Source organism: Lactuca sativa, chromosome 7 (assembly GCF_002870075.4).
Source record: "Lactuca sativa cultivar Salinas chromosome 7, Lsat_Salinas_v11, whole genome shotgun sequence".
Lineage (NCBI taxonomy): Eukaryota > Viridiplantae > Streptophyta > Magnoliopsida > Asterales > Asteraceae > Lactuca > Lactuca sativa.
In genome coordinates this window covers 131,397,001-131,411,950 of record NC_056629.2, presented here as the reverse complement: position 1 = coordinate 131,411,950, position 14,950 = coordinate 131,397,001, and the positions used below count along the sequence as shown (strand labels likewise).

Below are 14,950 nucleotides of genomic sequence, written 5' to 3'. Positions count from 1 at the left end.
TAAATGACTTTCATTCTTTATTCCCCCAATCACGTGTTGTTATCTCCGAACTTCCCCTATTAAAACACACACTCAGTTTATCTAGCCATTTCAATCTTAAAAAATGAATCCTAAATCTCATATTCTCTGTTTACAAAGTTCCAAGGAATATGGACACATAATAAAAGGGTTCATGGCCTAGGGAAATTTTCTACAATATTCTTTCTCTCTAAATATTGCATTTTTTTCTTACCGTAAACCTAATTGGATTTCTTGTTAAAATAATGTGCCCTCAATAGAAATAATGGTAATTTTGGGTCTCGATGGTGATGACAATATCATTTATCTTCTACACCTCCTGATTAGATTATTAAATGCATGTCAATATGTCATTTTTTTGTGGAATCGAGTATCTAACACCGCCATCAGGAGTGCTAAACCCATCATGGTTGCATATTGTTATCTGGGTAAGCAACCATGAGTTTCTCTATTACAAATCATCTCTACTTTGTTCTCGGTAACTAATCATGAGCTTATTTGTTGAAGGTTATATTCAATCTATTCATGCATGACTATTTCAAATTTGTGATTTTTTTTATAATCCACTCATAATCATATTGACATTTCTCAACAATTGCATTCTTCATTCTGTCAAGTTAGAGATGACTTTGGATTTTTATGTGGAATTTTGTCATCTGTCTAAGAAGGTATATGGTAAAAATCTTTTTTAACACAAAAACAAAGTAAAACATCTTTCCATTTTACCCATTTGTTTGTATTGTTGGATTCTATTTGTTTTGATTTTTAATAAGCATCTAGGATTTTAATGGTCCTATCCAATTCAGAATCTTGGCTCAGGTAGATCTAGAAACCTTCCACCGCCATTTCTTGTCCATGTTTTGGCCACTTATCTCGGCTTCTTCATTTTCTTGTGCAAAAATCAAGAATAGTTGGGATCTCAGGAATGATGGTGGCTAAAAAGAGCAAAATTTGCTTAAAAAAGGTGAAATCGGCCAAATTTAATTTAAATACAAGTACCATCTTTCCCAATGTTGCAGTTTTTGTTTTTATAGGGTCTTTATATTGACTTTTATTAACTTTTCTACTTTGTGGAGCCGTTTGTCCATGAGTCATATCTCCCTTGCAGAAAATGACTTCAAAAATAAGAATTCTTAATTCCAAATCTTTTAAATTTGGGTTTCTCTATTAGCAAATTCTTTATTTTTTTTTATTCTCCTGGTTGTTTGGTACACTATTTTTAAAAGGTAATTACCTTTCTTTTTTTATTTGTCACATGTGTGTTGGATTTAAAAAGCTAACTATTTTACCTTTCTTCCTTCAAAAATATGTGTGGTGTTTCAAGATAAAATAAGGACATTAAAATTATTTTAAATATTAGGCACGATGGAGAGAATTGATTATTACCATTTTCAATAGATAATTTAGGAGTGGCACAAAGTAGTATAAGAAAAAAAAAAGCAAATTAACTATTTTTAAGAGTAATATTTTAACTCAAAGTAACTCTGGCATATAATTTAATGTTTTTTTTTAAATAATACACCTTTGATTACCTAATTAGTTATTACCGGTCTCTATTTTATTATAAACAATTTCTTTTTAAGCAAACGAAGCATTTTAAAATCAATATTTGGTATCAAATCTATAATCATTGTATCATGGTGTTTGTATATTTACTAGGTTGAAAATCTTAAATATGGGTGAAATACGTTCCAGTGGTTGTCTTCACACCATATGGTTTTTCGGAGAGGTAATTATAAAAAATTTGAAAAATACATTGTTAAAAAATAAAAGTAAAATGCAAAAATAAACAAATAAATAGATAAACATTTGCGTTAAATTTATAAATTAAAATGGTTTCAAGATTACAAAAAAACTTTATATATATATATATATATATATATATATATATATATATATATATATATATATATATATATATATATATATATATATATATTAAAAAAAATCAAATTGAATTACAACCTACCAAACCGGTCAAAGTTCTGAAACAAGTTACTGTTATTAGAAGTTAACATTATGAATGAGTGATTAATTGCAATTTGCAAGGAAGTGACACATAAATGGATTTATCATGTTTAAGGATTATAAAAACGAAAAAATGATCAATATTGCAACTTGGTTATACTTAAAGGTTTTTATGGTTTGATCCGATATCCGCAAGGATACTATTAACCGAAATAAATTAATAACCGTCCAGAAACTATTTGTTGCCGCCGCTTTGCGCGGGCACACGTGTGTGTGTGTGTGTGTGTGTGTATATATATATATATATATATATATATATATATATATATATATATATATATATATATATATATATATATATATATATATATATATATATATAGAAGTAGGTTCAACGGAAAATGAATAACTAGGACATCATATGCTGGAACCAATGATCAAGTGACACGTGTCTATTTTCTTTACTCATGTATATATATATACACTAGCCGTCTACCCGCGCAAAGCGGCGGACGACGAATAATTTGATCTCTTTAGAGTTAAAACCATTTTGCGTTCACTTCGAGAAATGAATATTAAATGACATCTATTTTTCAAGAGCATTACCATACCATATTAAAGGGGTGTTTGGCTAAGCTTTTTTAAAACAACTTATTAGGTTCCACATCACTATAAGTTAAAAAAGTGTTTGGATTAAAATAACTTATTCTGGTGGGGAACCTCTAATATGTCATTTTTTCATAAGTTACCCTACACTTACTTATTAACTTATAAGCTAATAAACTAATAAGAAATAAGCTTTTTTGCCAAACACCCCCTAAATGGTTATTACTTCCATTTATCGTCCTCTTTTTTTTTTTCGTTTTCCTTAATTCCTTTATTAATTTAATGTCCTACTAAGTAAAACGCTAAAATATATAAATAATAGTTTATAAAAATAAACCTTTAGATTGTGATTCAAAAGTCGATAAATAGGCCTTTGAGAAGGCCAAAATACTCAGGTGTCAACTTGTTCGTTGTGATTTTAAACCAAGTTTGGTCACAAATTAAAACATTTTCAACGATGGTATGTAATTCAAGGATTCATATTGATTTAGGTTCTCGAAACCTTAAAATATTGAACAAAATCTATATAGAACCTTATAATAAGGACAATAATCACCGTAATCAGGAAGTCAATGTGATGAAACTTGATAGTATAAGGACTAATGATGAAAAATGTTTCATTTTTAGACTAAACAAGATGAAAAATATACAAACTACCTTAATCATGTCAAATCTTGTGTTTAACCGCTCTTTATTGCAAAAGTAAGATGCCAAAATATACAAACTAATGATAATATAATGCTCTAACTGGCCCTCTTGGTTGAGTTCTTTGAACCTGCAAATCCAATACATTAAAGAAACATAGTAAAAAACCTTTTTAGGAACAAACCTGACATAATAAAGCCTTCACCCAATATATTTATAAGATAAAAATACAAAAAGTTAAAAATGATGAAATCAATTACAAGTAAGGATTAAAATAAAAACCTGTTAAGAAAGAGCCATCTGCAGGAAGGATATTTGAATCAACATGTATTTTCTGATGGTTTCAAATTTTGAATTATCCGAAATTCAGGGAAGGAGATAGAATTTGTTGAGATGTATAAGGATTCAAAACACAGGTTAAAATTTAATATTATTTTATTGATGACTACTTGTACTATTAGCTTAATGATTTGAACGTCTTAAAAAAATAATATTATTATATTCAATTTATTTTTAGAAATAGTGAGATTTCTTTTATAAGATAGTAAAGATATATATATATATATATATATATATATATATATATATATATATATATATATATATGCTTAGGTTATTCTATTCAAAGTAATTATTGTGTTATTGTATGCATAAATGTGGGCCAATCATTTTACTTATTTTAAAAAAGTGATTAATACATATTATTTAATTAAATATGATTGAAAAATACCATCTAATTTAACTAGAAGGCTATTTTAGTCGGTTAACATAAATTTAATAAAGGAAATTTGCATATTTTAAGGGATCAAAGATTCTATTAATTTTTAAAATCCGATTTTACAAATTATAAGGTTTTTAGTTTGTACATTCTGATAGAATATGTTTGAGTATGTTCAAAAATAAAAATATTCTTGAACCATAAAATAATAAAAATATTCTTGAACATATTTTTTGATCAGGACTTTAAAAATTTCTTGTAGAATAACAAAATTCTCGAACCATCAATTGAAGAATTAAAACAAAAATTACATTAATTCTTATAGAATACGTGTAACAATTGCTAAGAATTACATTTATTTTTACAGCATAAAACTAAAAAACTTTCAAATCGGGAAAAAAAACATCAAAATCTAACAAATACACTAATTCATTCTAAAAGAATAATGTTGCTAAGAAACATTTTCAATTTTTTTGTCCGTTCTTCAAGCATCAACTTCTGTGAAAACAAATTCAATTGTAGTTTAGAATCCAATAACGTATTAGCAAATAAAAAATAAAAAACAAAATTCCTTTGGAAAAATATGTGGACTTGTGAATTGCACCAAAACCAATAACCAATCATTGTAGAACATGCATAAATCAGTGAGAAAATATTCATATTCCATTCCAACAGAATTGGAATTCGTGATTCCATTCCGATAGAGTTGGAATTCAAGATTCAATTATTGTATGCATTCTGTTGGAAAAGTATCCAAATAAATCAGTAGAACATGCATAAATCTGTCAAAAAATATCCAAGTAAACTTTTGGGATACCCGATATCATATGAAAAATATTTGTAATTTGTCCAGCATTAGAAGATTGAAATAATGTTATAACGGGTATACCAGTTTCCTATTGAGAAGCAGCAAATAAAGGACAAGATAATCAATCCAACTTAAATAGAATTAAATACATGACACGCTACTCTGCAAATTTCCACCATTCAATGTTTGAATCTAAGTGTCAAACATGCACCACATTTTATATTTTCAAATACATCTTTTGGTGCCATAAGCTTATAAAGCATCATTTTTGCATAAAGTATCAAAAGAAATAGCTTAACTGAAACACATAATATTACCTTTTGCAAAGAATAGTTCAAGAAAGTTTGTGAATTGGCTAATTATGATTGCTTTGGCAGAACCATTCCCTTCAACCATGAGTCTATTTCCTCCATATGGAAAACCATATAAATAAATGATGTCTACAATAAAGAAAATAAAAATTGCCAAAATATGTCAAGCGTATTAAAGGACAGCGTACTAGATCATCAATTTTTGTGTTGTTGCGGAATTCTTGAAGATCGATTCTGTGAAGTATACTTGCTGGCTTAAAGCCTTGCAAATCACTTTTATGTGTCTGGTTACTAGTGGTTGTAAAATCGAATCACGTTTTGTTGTGACGGCAATTGCAAAGACGATGGTGATGGATGGCGATGGTGGCTCGGTGATTGCTGGTTGTGAAATCAATTAGGAAGCTGATGAAGAAGCCCCTAGTTGCGACGATCGCCGGTGGCATAAACTACCTTCGGTTTCCCCAATCGTTGCTCAGTTTTCACCACCACATGACCTCCTTTAATCGATGTTCTTTTGACCTGATGATGCCAAGACGAGGACCGAAGTCGCTTTCTCAGCCCCCCTTGCGATCGATCGAAATGTCCCGGAAATGCCCTTTGTAGAAATCGGTTCTTATTGAAAAAAAAACCGCAGAAATCGCGTTTGGGCATGGTACCGCTCTATGAAGAAGACGATGAAAGGCAACCCACAAAGTCGCTGGCGTCAATTTGTTCAATTTAGGGTTTTCAAAATCTGTTTTTAGATAAAGGGATTATTTTTGGAGACAATAGGGATTATTTTTGGAAGTTATTAAACAAATGATTAAATTATCCTTATTTATTTATTTAATTATTTAATTTTTTATTTAATTTGATTGGTTCATATTTATGTATACAATAATATAATACTTAGTTAAAATATTTATATTTGAACCTCTATATATATATATATATATATATATATATATATATATATATATATATATATATATATATATATATATATATATATATATATATATATATATATATATATATATATATATATATCCATTAAAAACATCAAGTTACCTGGGAATATAAGAAGATTTCGGAATGTTGATTATAATAAACCAAGATTTTGATTAATCATAGATTTCTTACTTAGAAATGGTATAATTATAATTTTCTAATTAGAACATAGGTTTGGTCGTATATACAACTTGTTCATTCTATATTGTTTCTTGAATTAAAAACATTATATTTAATATTAATAAATGGCTTCTATGATTATTTTTTCTTTCGGTGTTCTATTGGTACACATGAAAAGAAAAAGACAATAGAACTTATACCTCCTGTCTCTTCGATGGAGTATAGTAGAGACCAAAAAAAAGAGTTTTTCTATTTATGCTCTTTTGATCATATCAAAAAAAGTAAACAAAAATGAAATATACTTTTATCTATATTCTCGAATGTTATTATCAAAACACAAACAGCATCAAAAGCGCCTGCGCCGCACAAAACTGCATAATGCGGTTTAGAACCTTCGCGGTGCGTTTTGCGGTTTCCGAAAATCTCAAACCGCACATGTGATGCGGTTTGAAGTTTTGATTTTAAACCGCACCAAACCGCAACGTGCACACCCTTAGTCTAAATTACATCATTTTAAGAAAGAAAATGTTTATTGGTTTTATCTAGAAAAATGTAATGGATACCAATATAGAAGCAATTTCGCTAAACGAACTCATCCAAAAATAAATTATTACAAAGATGGTCAAATGATAAAACCATCCATTTTTGTTTAATTTTTCGACAAATTTTTATTTATTTACGAGTCATATCTCAATTTTTTATCATTTTTGTGATTATAACTTTTAAAACGCAACAATCCAAAATTACCACAATCTTAAACTTCAATTCAATCAGTTTTAAGTATTTTTTTAAAACACAATATTTTATCAAACCATTATTTATTTTATATCATTTAACTTTTTATATAAACCTATAGAATAAATTAATAACCACCTTACTACTTTTTAAAATCTAAAAAAGTACCCTTGCATTATCTTATTCAAATAGCGCCCAACCCTATTGCACAGAATAGCATAGAAAACTTTATGAACATGACCAATAATATTGTCACATTCATCAATCATTACCCATTTTTATAAAACTTCACTACTTTTCAAGTTTCAACTGCTCAATTATAGCCACAAGTGTACAACTACTTTTGAGATGGATTATTGGTAGGTCTTTTCCATATTAAAATATAGATATAAAACTGAGGACAAGGTACAAATTCCACTGCACGACGTACACATGAGATATTTATCAAAATGGTTGACCTGTATAAATGGTGTTAAATGATAAACAGAATAATGAATTTTGGTGGTTGGGGAGGGTAATCAAACTGGGAAAAATAATGGTTGTTTTTTTTTTATACAGCTTTTGAAAAACATTTCAAGTAAATTTGAGCTTTGACAGCTGTATATAATAATATAGTTAATATGGTGCATGAAAACCGCCTTGCGATGTTCTCGAGGGTCCCACAACCTACAAAAATATGAAATTTTCATGACAACATCAAAGCTTTGATATTATTTTGAAAAATCTACCCAATTAATTATAACAATTTCATCCGTATAGAAAGCAATTTTCAAACTATATTTGGATTTTTCAAACCGTAATAAGAGAGAGTAAATTACGTTTTTGGTCCCCAAGTATAGCTGATTCTTTCCGTTTTCGTCACAAAAAGTTCTCTTGCAATTTTGGTTCTTATTCAAAGTTTTTATAACGTTTTTGGTCCTTGTCTCACGTAAAATAACTTTTCAGGACCAAAATTGCAAAAATCAGCTTTACTCAAAGACAAAAAATAGTTGCATTTTATATGGAACAAGGACCAAAAATGTTACAAGAACCTCAAATAAGGACCAAAATAGCGAGAGAAAACTTTTTGGGACCAAAATTGCAAAAATCAGTTACGCTCAAGGACCAAAAATGTAACTTAGTTAAAGAAAAAAAGTAGAAGTAGGATGCTATTTTCTTGCATTTAGCACTTAGACTCACCTCTCTGCATGCATCAGAAGCAATGCTGGATCTATTTGTACAAGGGTGGAGCTGTCCAAATCCCAATCTCGAATCAAAACCCAAACCCAAACCGGGCCCACCATGTTCACCTTCCAATGACACGTCAGCACCAACACCAACATGATTGTCCCTTTGACTTTGAGGTTGATCAAGTTGAGACCCAAATAACCTAATCCCTGAAGCAGAAGAAGAAGAAGTTCTTCCTCCATTTCGATTCACTAAATCATTCATTCTGTTATTATTCAAAAACCGATGATGTATTTGGCGATGTATTCTCCTCCTATCTCTTAAAGTAGTAGCAGGTGTAAAATCACCAGGTTCAGGTAAAACCAAAACACGTGTTTGTTGAGATTGAGGTTGTTGTTGTGTGAGGGGCGTTTCGGGAACATATAATTCGTTTAAATCGAAACCTCCGGGAATGGGAGATCTGGAAGAAGATGGTGGTAAAGGATCTGATGAATTTAAGGAACCGAAAACAGTCGGCCTACAGCCGTCACAATACCAATTTCCTTCCGGAACCTCCCTTCCTAGACCAACACAAAAAGTATGTGCAGATGAATCGCATATGTCACATAACAACATTAATGCGTCTTCCCCACCATGGTGACACTCTGTACATATCACACTTTCGTATGGGTCAAGATACCCCCTTAACTCTTCTTCAGATGGCTCATATACCTGTCAACAACAAACAATTCTTTTAATAAATGACCATTTTACCCTTGCATTTCAGTAAAATAATTAGATTACTAACCTGGTCGCATTCAGGAACAGGGATGACAACTGTTCTTGAGTCAAATCCAGTGTCTGATTTTGCAGCTTTTGTGATTGTTGAAAATCTTTGTTTACATAAAGGGCAACGGGATTCCACTTTTGACCATTCCATGATGCATGAGAAACAGAAGTAATGGCGACAACAATTTAGGACACCTCTGACAGTTCTTTTTGCTTCTTCTGATAAACAGATTCCACAAACTTGTTTTCCTATTTCGTCTTTTGTGTTTTCTTCTAGCTTTTCTTTACCTTTTCTTATTGGGTATTTTTTTCTTTGGGTTTCTTCTTGATTTTGGGAGGAGGAGCTTCTTAATTTAGCTCTTAGATTTGCACAGTATACTCTTGCTTCTCTCATTTGTTCTCTTTCTTCTTCTGAGATGGTGTATTCATGGTCGGATGATGGAGGACTCACAAAATCTGAATCGGATTCTGGTGTGGGTTTTTTCGTCTTTTTGTCTTTGGTAGAAGCTACCTTTCGGGGGTTTCTTTGTTTTGGCCTTGTGGGCTTTTTCGTCTTTTTATGTCTTCCACGGATACTCTTTTTTTGTGGTGGTTTCTCGGGTTTTTTCATCTTTGGTGTTTCGTCTTCATCATCAAGAAAATCACTCTCACTTAACTTGAATTCTGCATCGTTTTCATCTTCTTCTTCTTGATTGTCTTCTTCAGATGAAATCCTACTTTTTTCTTGAGGGGCATTTATTGGGTTTGACTTGTTACTTGTGGAAATAAAGTCAGAATCATCTTCTGTGTATGAAACCTTCCTCTTCTCACGAAGATTCTTTTTCTGGTTTACCTTCTCACCTGGATACATAAACTCTCTATCATCATCATCATCATCTTCAGTGTCTGAAACCCTCTCCTTTTCTTGAGGCTTCTTTCTACCCAAAGAGACAAATCCTGCATACTCTCCCTCATCATCATTATCATCATCCTCTTTTGTATATAAAACACTTTCCTTTTCCTTAAGGTTCTTTATCTGGTTATCTTCCTTATCATCAACCTCATCATCATCATACTCTTCTTTATATGCAACCATATTCTTTTCCCTGGGCTTCTTTATCTGTTTACCTTCCCTACCAAAAGATATAAACTCTTCATCATCATCATCATTACCAAGATCATCATCATCATCATCATCCCCTTCTGTATATGAAACCCTCTTCAATTCCATAGGCTTCGTTATCTTGTTAGCTTCACTATCCAAAGACATGAATTCTGCATCATCATCACCATCATCATCATCATCATCTGCTTCTGTATCCGAAATCCTCTTTTGAAGCTTTTTTCTTTGGGTTCTATTTCTACCCGTAGACACAAATTCTGCATAGTCCTCTTCTTCTTCTTCTTCTTCTCTATATGAAACTCGATTCTTTTCCCTAGGCTTCTTTATATGGTTAGCCTCCCTACCTGAAGACATAAATTCTGCATCATCCTCATCCTCTTCTGTATCTGAAACCCTATTCTTTATGTGGTTTCTACCCTCGGACTCGAATTCTGCATAGTCCTCATCATCACCAACATCCTCTTCTGCACATGAAACCCTCTTCTTTTCCCTAGGGTTGTTTACCTGGTTACATTCCTTACCCAAAGACATAAATTCTGCATCATCATTATCCTCATGCTCTACCCTCTTCTCTTCGTGACACTTCTTTCTCTGGCTTCTCTTTCTACCTGAAGACATGAATTCCAAATAGTCCTCTACATCATCATCCTCTTCTGTATATGAAACCTTCTTCTTTTCCCTAGGCTTCTTTACATGTTTACCTTCCTTACCTGATGACATAAATTCTGCATCATCATCATCTTCATCCTCTTCTGTATATGAAACCCTCTTCTTTTCCTTAGGTTTCTGTCTCTGGTTTCTCTTTCTACCCAAAGACACAAATTCTGCATAGTCATCATCATCCTCCTCCTCCTCCTCATCATCATCATCTTTTGTATATGAAAACCTCTTTTTTTCCACAGGCTTCTTTATCCGGCTACTTTCCCTACCCGAAGACATAAATCCTGCATCATCATCATCTTCTTCTTCTTCTTCTGTATAAGAAACCCTCTTCTTTTCCCGAGGCTTATTTCTCTGGTTTCTACTTGAAAACATAAATTCTCCAAAGTCTTCATCATCATCATCTTCTGTATATGAAACTCTCTTCTTTTCCCTCCGCTTAGCTTCCCTACCTAAAGACATAAACTCTTCATCATCATCCACTTCTGTATATGAAACCCTCTTCTTTTCCCTAGGTTTCTTTATCCGTTTAGCTTTCTTACCCAAAGACATAAACTCTTCATCATCATCTTCATCATCATCATCATCATCATCACCTGTATAAGAAACCCTTCTCCTCTTACGAGGCTTTGCTATCTCATTCCCCTTCCTACCTGCAGAAGTCCTCCGGGTGTTTCTTGATCTAGCAACCCTCCGTGACTTTCCAAAATCAGCTAATATCTCTTCTGATTCATCACCATCTAAGGAATAGCACTCATCTGACTCATCACTATCTTCATCTTCAGCCACATTATATTCCTCATCTGACTCCTCTGAGTCCTGTTCTCTTTGCTGAATCTTTCTCCGCTTATTTCCCTTGACACCAACACCATTTCCTCTTGTCATCTGTTCTTGCAATGCAGATAAGCACAAACAACCTCTCACTCTGAATAAAATAAGAGTACACATATCAAAATATGTAGAATAATATGTTACAGAGAAGATCTAGACTCCTAGGTGTATTCAATGAGATCAGAAGAAGAGGAAAGAAGTGAACTACACATTACTTGTTAAGAACCTCGTCATTTGGAGGATATTAGCAAAACAATCTTTGAAAAAAGGAAATCGGATATTACATTAAACCTTCCTTGAATCCGCCAAAAAAGGTTACAACTTGATATAAACCCTAATGAAATCCAATGTAATATAATAAATCAACAAGTATCATTTGGATTTTTTTAATTTTAAAGTATGAATTGCTTTGAATTATAATAGAACTAATTACAGAAACAAAGAAACCCAAATTTTATATCATAAACAGCACGAAAATGAAAAAAAGGAGGAGAATTACCAATAAAATTATTAAAACCTCATAATTAAGTCGTTGCTATTGATGTCTCTATGTCAAATCAAAACCCTAGATCATCCCAACCACCTTACAACTCAATTGACCAACTCCATGAAAAAATTCGATACTGTTCACAAAAGTTAGACATCTGATAATCGTTTGCTTGAAATCATCTGCAGGAGCAGAATCATTTAAAGGGGAAATCGTGTATAGAAATGGAAATTAACGGGGGAAAAGCAATCCAGCGAAATCCATATAAGGAAAAATTAGCATATAAGCAACAAAAGGTTCTAACAATTCCGATGAACAAGCACAATGAAAAGATTGATTCGAGGCTTTATAGAGAAGAAGAAGAAAAAAAAAAGAAGGATTTGGTTACCTGCAGAAGGAGAGGAAGAAGGTGCATCCGAAGCCCAAATAAAGAGTTTACCGCTCCTTTATATAGATGCAATCAACGCGGTAAGTACAAAACATAACTCTCACTTTAGTTTATTACAGTAATACAACTCAAAAACCAATTGATAAAAAATTAAAAATACACTATGTTTTTACAAAATTATATATATATATATATATATATATATATATATATATATATATATATATATATATATATATATATATATATATATAAAGTTATTATCATAAAAGTTCTGATATAGGAATTTTCTGAATTAAATCCTATTTTTTCTAAAAAAAATCTTGTAATTTTATTTTTGATTTTCTCCTAAAAAGCTCTCACCTAGGTTTTTGTTTTTTTTAGAAAACCTTCGCATTTGAAAAAAAAAATTAAAAAACTGTTAAAATTGTTAAATAGAATATATATATATATATATATATATATATATATATATATATATATATATATATATATATATATATATATATATATACTAGGTGTGAAACCCGTGTATTACACGGGTTGCTTAAAAAAGTTAAATATAAAGTGTAGTTCAATCTTTACTAATAAAAAAAATATTATCATATTTAAAAACATCATGTTGAATATGAATGTGTAAAAATTAAGTATTTTTTAAAGCAAACTTTCGAAATAAATACAATAAATAGAATAAACCAGAAGGACCATTTATGTAATTTGTCTTAATTAATCTATACTAATAAAACTAATTAATATAAATTCACAAATGGAATTCATTAAATAGAAATATGAATTCATAAATAGAATATTTACTATATACATTAATTCACATTACTTACTATAAGGTGACATTTAATAGATGGAAGTTGAATAAAAATGAAAAAAATACAAAAATTACAAGTGGAAAAAAAATAATTTTAAAATTCTAAGAAAATGATATGTATCAAATTCAATAAGAAGTTGACATTTGTCAAAATTATCTTTATTTATTAGTATATATATATATATATATATATATATATATATATATATATATATATATATATATATATATATATATATATATATATATTAAATCTTTTATGACCTTGATGATAAAATACTTTTTTTTTTAATTAAACAAAATATAAAATATATAGTTATTATATGTAGTAATATATACTTTCTACATAAAAAATGATTTAAAGCAATAAATATATTATTAATGTATGTCCTTAATGTTGAATTAAAGAATAATATACGATAAAAGCTTTACTTTAGATATTAAGAAAATATAAAAGTTTAATTTTGTAATTGCATGTATCATTTGCTTCTAAATTTGTAATCGTTTGAATAACTAGTTTAAAGACAATTTGATCTGTGGATTTCGATCAAATCTAAACGGACTGAAAATGATGTTTAACCAAGTTATAAATTTGGTGGATACGTTACTAGAATTGAATTTTCTTTTTTAAATGTATATATTTTATTATTCCAAAAATAGGGATAATTTGAATTTTAATTTCTTTTACTTCGTTGTGGTTAAACACAAGATATTGTTTATTGGTATGTTATGGTTATCATTATAACAATTATTTATTGTTTTTATTAATGATCAAATCTAAATCTAAATACTATTATAAAAACGCTGTTTTTATTATTTCTATTTGTATCATTATTTTATTATATTGAATATATTGATAAGTATGGTATTATTATAACTATTCATTAATATTATATGTTATCTATCATGTTACTTGTCAAACTATTAATTATCAATTTCAATCAAATTTTAAATTTTCCACTCTAATTACATTAAATTAATAATTGATTCTCCATTTTAAATTTCAAAATTAATTTTTTTCACTTTAATTATATTAAATTAATAACATTAGATTAAAAAATAAAATAAAATTAGTACAGATTATACAGTGATATAACTTTACGTATTTATTTAAGTCAATAATTACAATTTTATATAACTAAAAAAATATCTCTTAAGTAATAATTTATTTAAAATAACTGATTAATAATTTTGATTTTTTAATACGGTAATTTAATTAAATTTATAACATGATTCTCAGGGGTTATAAACTAGTTATATTATATAGAATTGAGTTATTTTGATAACCAATTTAGAATAATAATAATAATAATAATAATAATAATAATAATAATAATAAATCTTCATAACCAACTAATCATCTCGTTTAAACCAATTGCATGTCAAAAGTCATAAAATAAAAAATAAAAATAAATTAAAGAGAGGTAGAGAGAGAAATGATCTTTTCTTTTGTCCCAAAATTAATTGTGAAACTCGTGTATTATATGAGTTAATTTAAAAAAAAAAAGTTAAATATAAAGATCAAAATATTTGAGATTTTGAATTTATAAAAAAATAATGAATTATTATAATGGAAATATGTTTTTATCTTTTAAATTTAAATAAATAAAACTAATGAGCTTTAATTTTGAGAATTTTGAAATTAAAATGTAAGTTCATTAATGAAATTGATATTAAATTATTACTACATTTATTACAATTATTATATTAAAATATTATACTAAATTTAATTAAATAGAAAAACTCATAGATGGCCATTTAAAACACTCGAACTTCATTCGGTCATAACTCCTTCATCTCAAGCT

General features: G+C 29.3%; 1 protein-coding gene and 1 long non-coding RNA gene across 4 annotated transcripts; both read right to left on the bottom strand.

Annotated features, from left to right (window-relative positions):
- Positions 1–4,242: 4,242 nt before the first annotated feature.
- Positions 4,243–5,936, bottom strand: LOC128127037 (uncharacterized). The gene is made up of 2 exons (XR_008225090.1): positions 5,081–5,936; positions 4,243–4,453 (listed from the first exon to the last, which is right to left on the bottom strand). It is a non-coding gene; the product is annotated as an uncharacterized LOC128127037 (long non-coding RNA).
- Positions 5,937–7,331: 1,395 nt separating this feature from the next.
- Positions 7,332–12,387, bottom strand: LOC111921162 (uncharacterized). Of its 3 annotated transcripts, none has more exons than XM_052765263.1 (5): positions 12,323–12,341; positions 11,947–12,116; positions 8,874–11,541; positions 8,099–8,797; positions 7,332–7,585 (listed from the first exon to the last, which is right to left on the bottom strand). In XM_052765263.1, exons 3-5 carry the CDS (start codon positions 11,499–11,501, stop codon positions 7,535–7,537), a joined length of 3,378 nt encoding a protein of 1,125 aa, XP_052621223.1. In that variant the 5' UTR covers positions 11,502–11,541; positions 11,947–12,116; positions 12,323–12,341; the 3' UTR covers positions 7,332–7,534. The 3 variants fall into 3 exon arrangements, with proteins under 3 accessions (XP_052621223.1, XP_042752549.1, XP_023772512.1); XM_042896615.2 differs by lacking the exon at positions 12,323–12,341 and adding an exon at positions 11,663–11,781 and having other exon boundaries at positions 11,947–12,307; XM_023916744.3 differs by lacking the exon at positions 11,947–12,116 and having other exon boundaries at positions 12,323–12,387.
- Between the last annotated feature and the right edge of the window lie 2,563 nt (positions 12,388–14,950).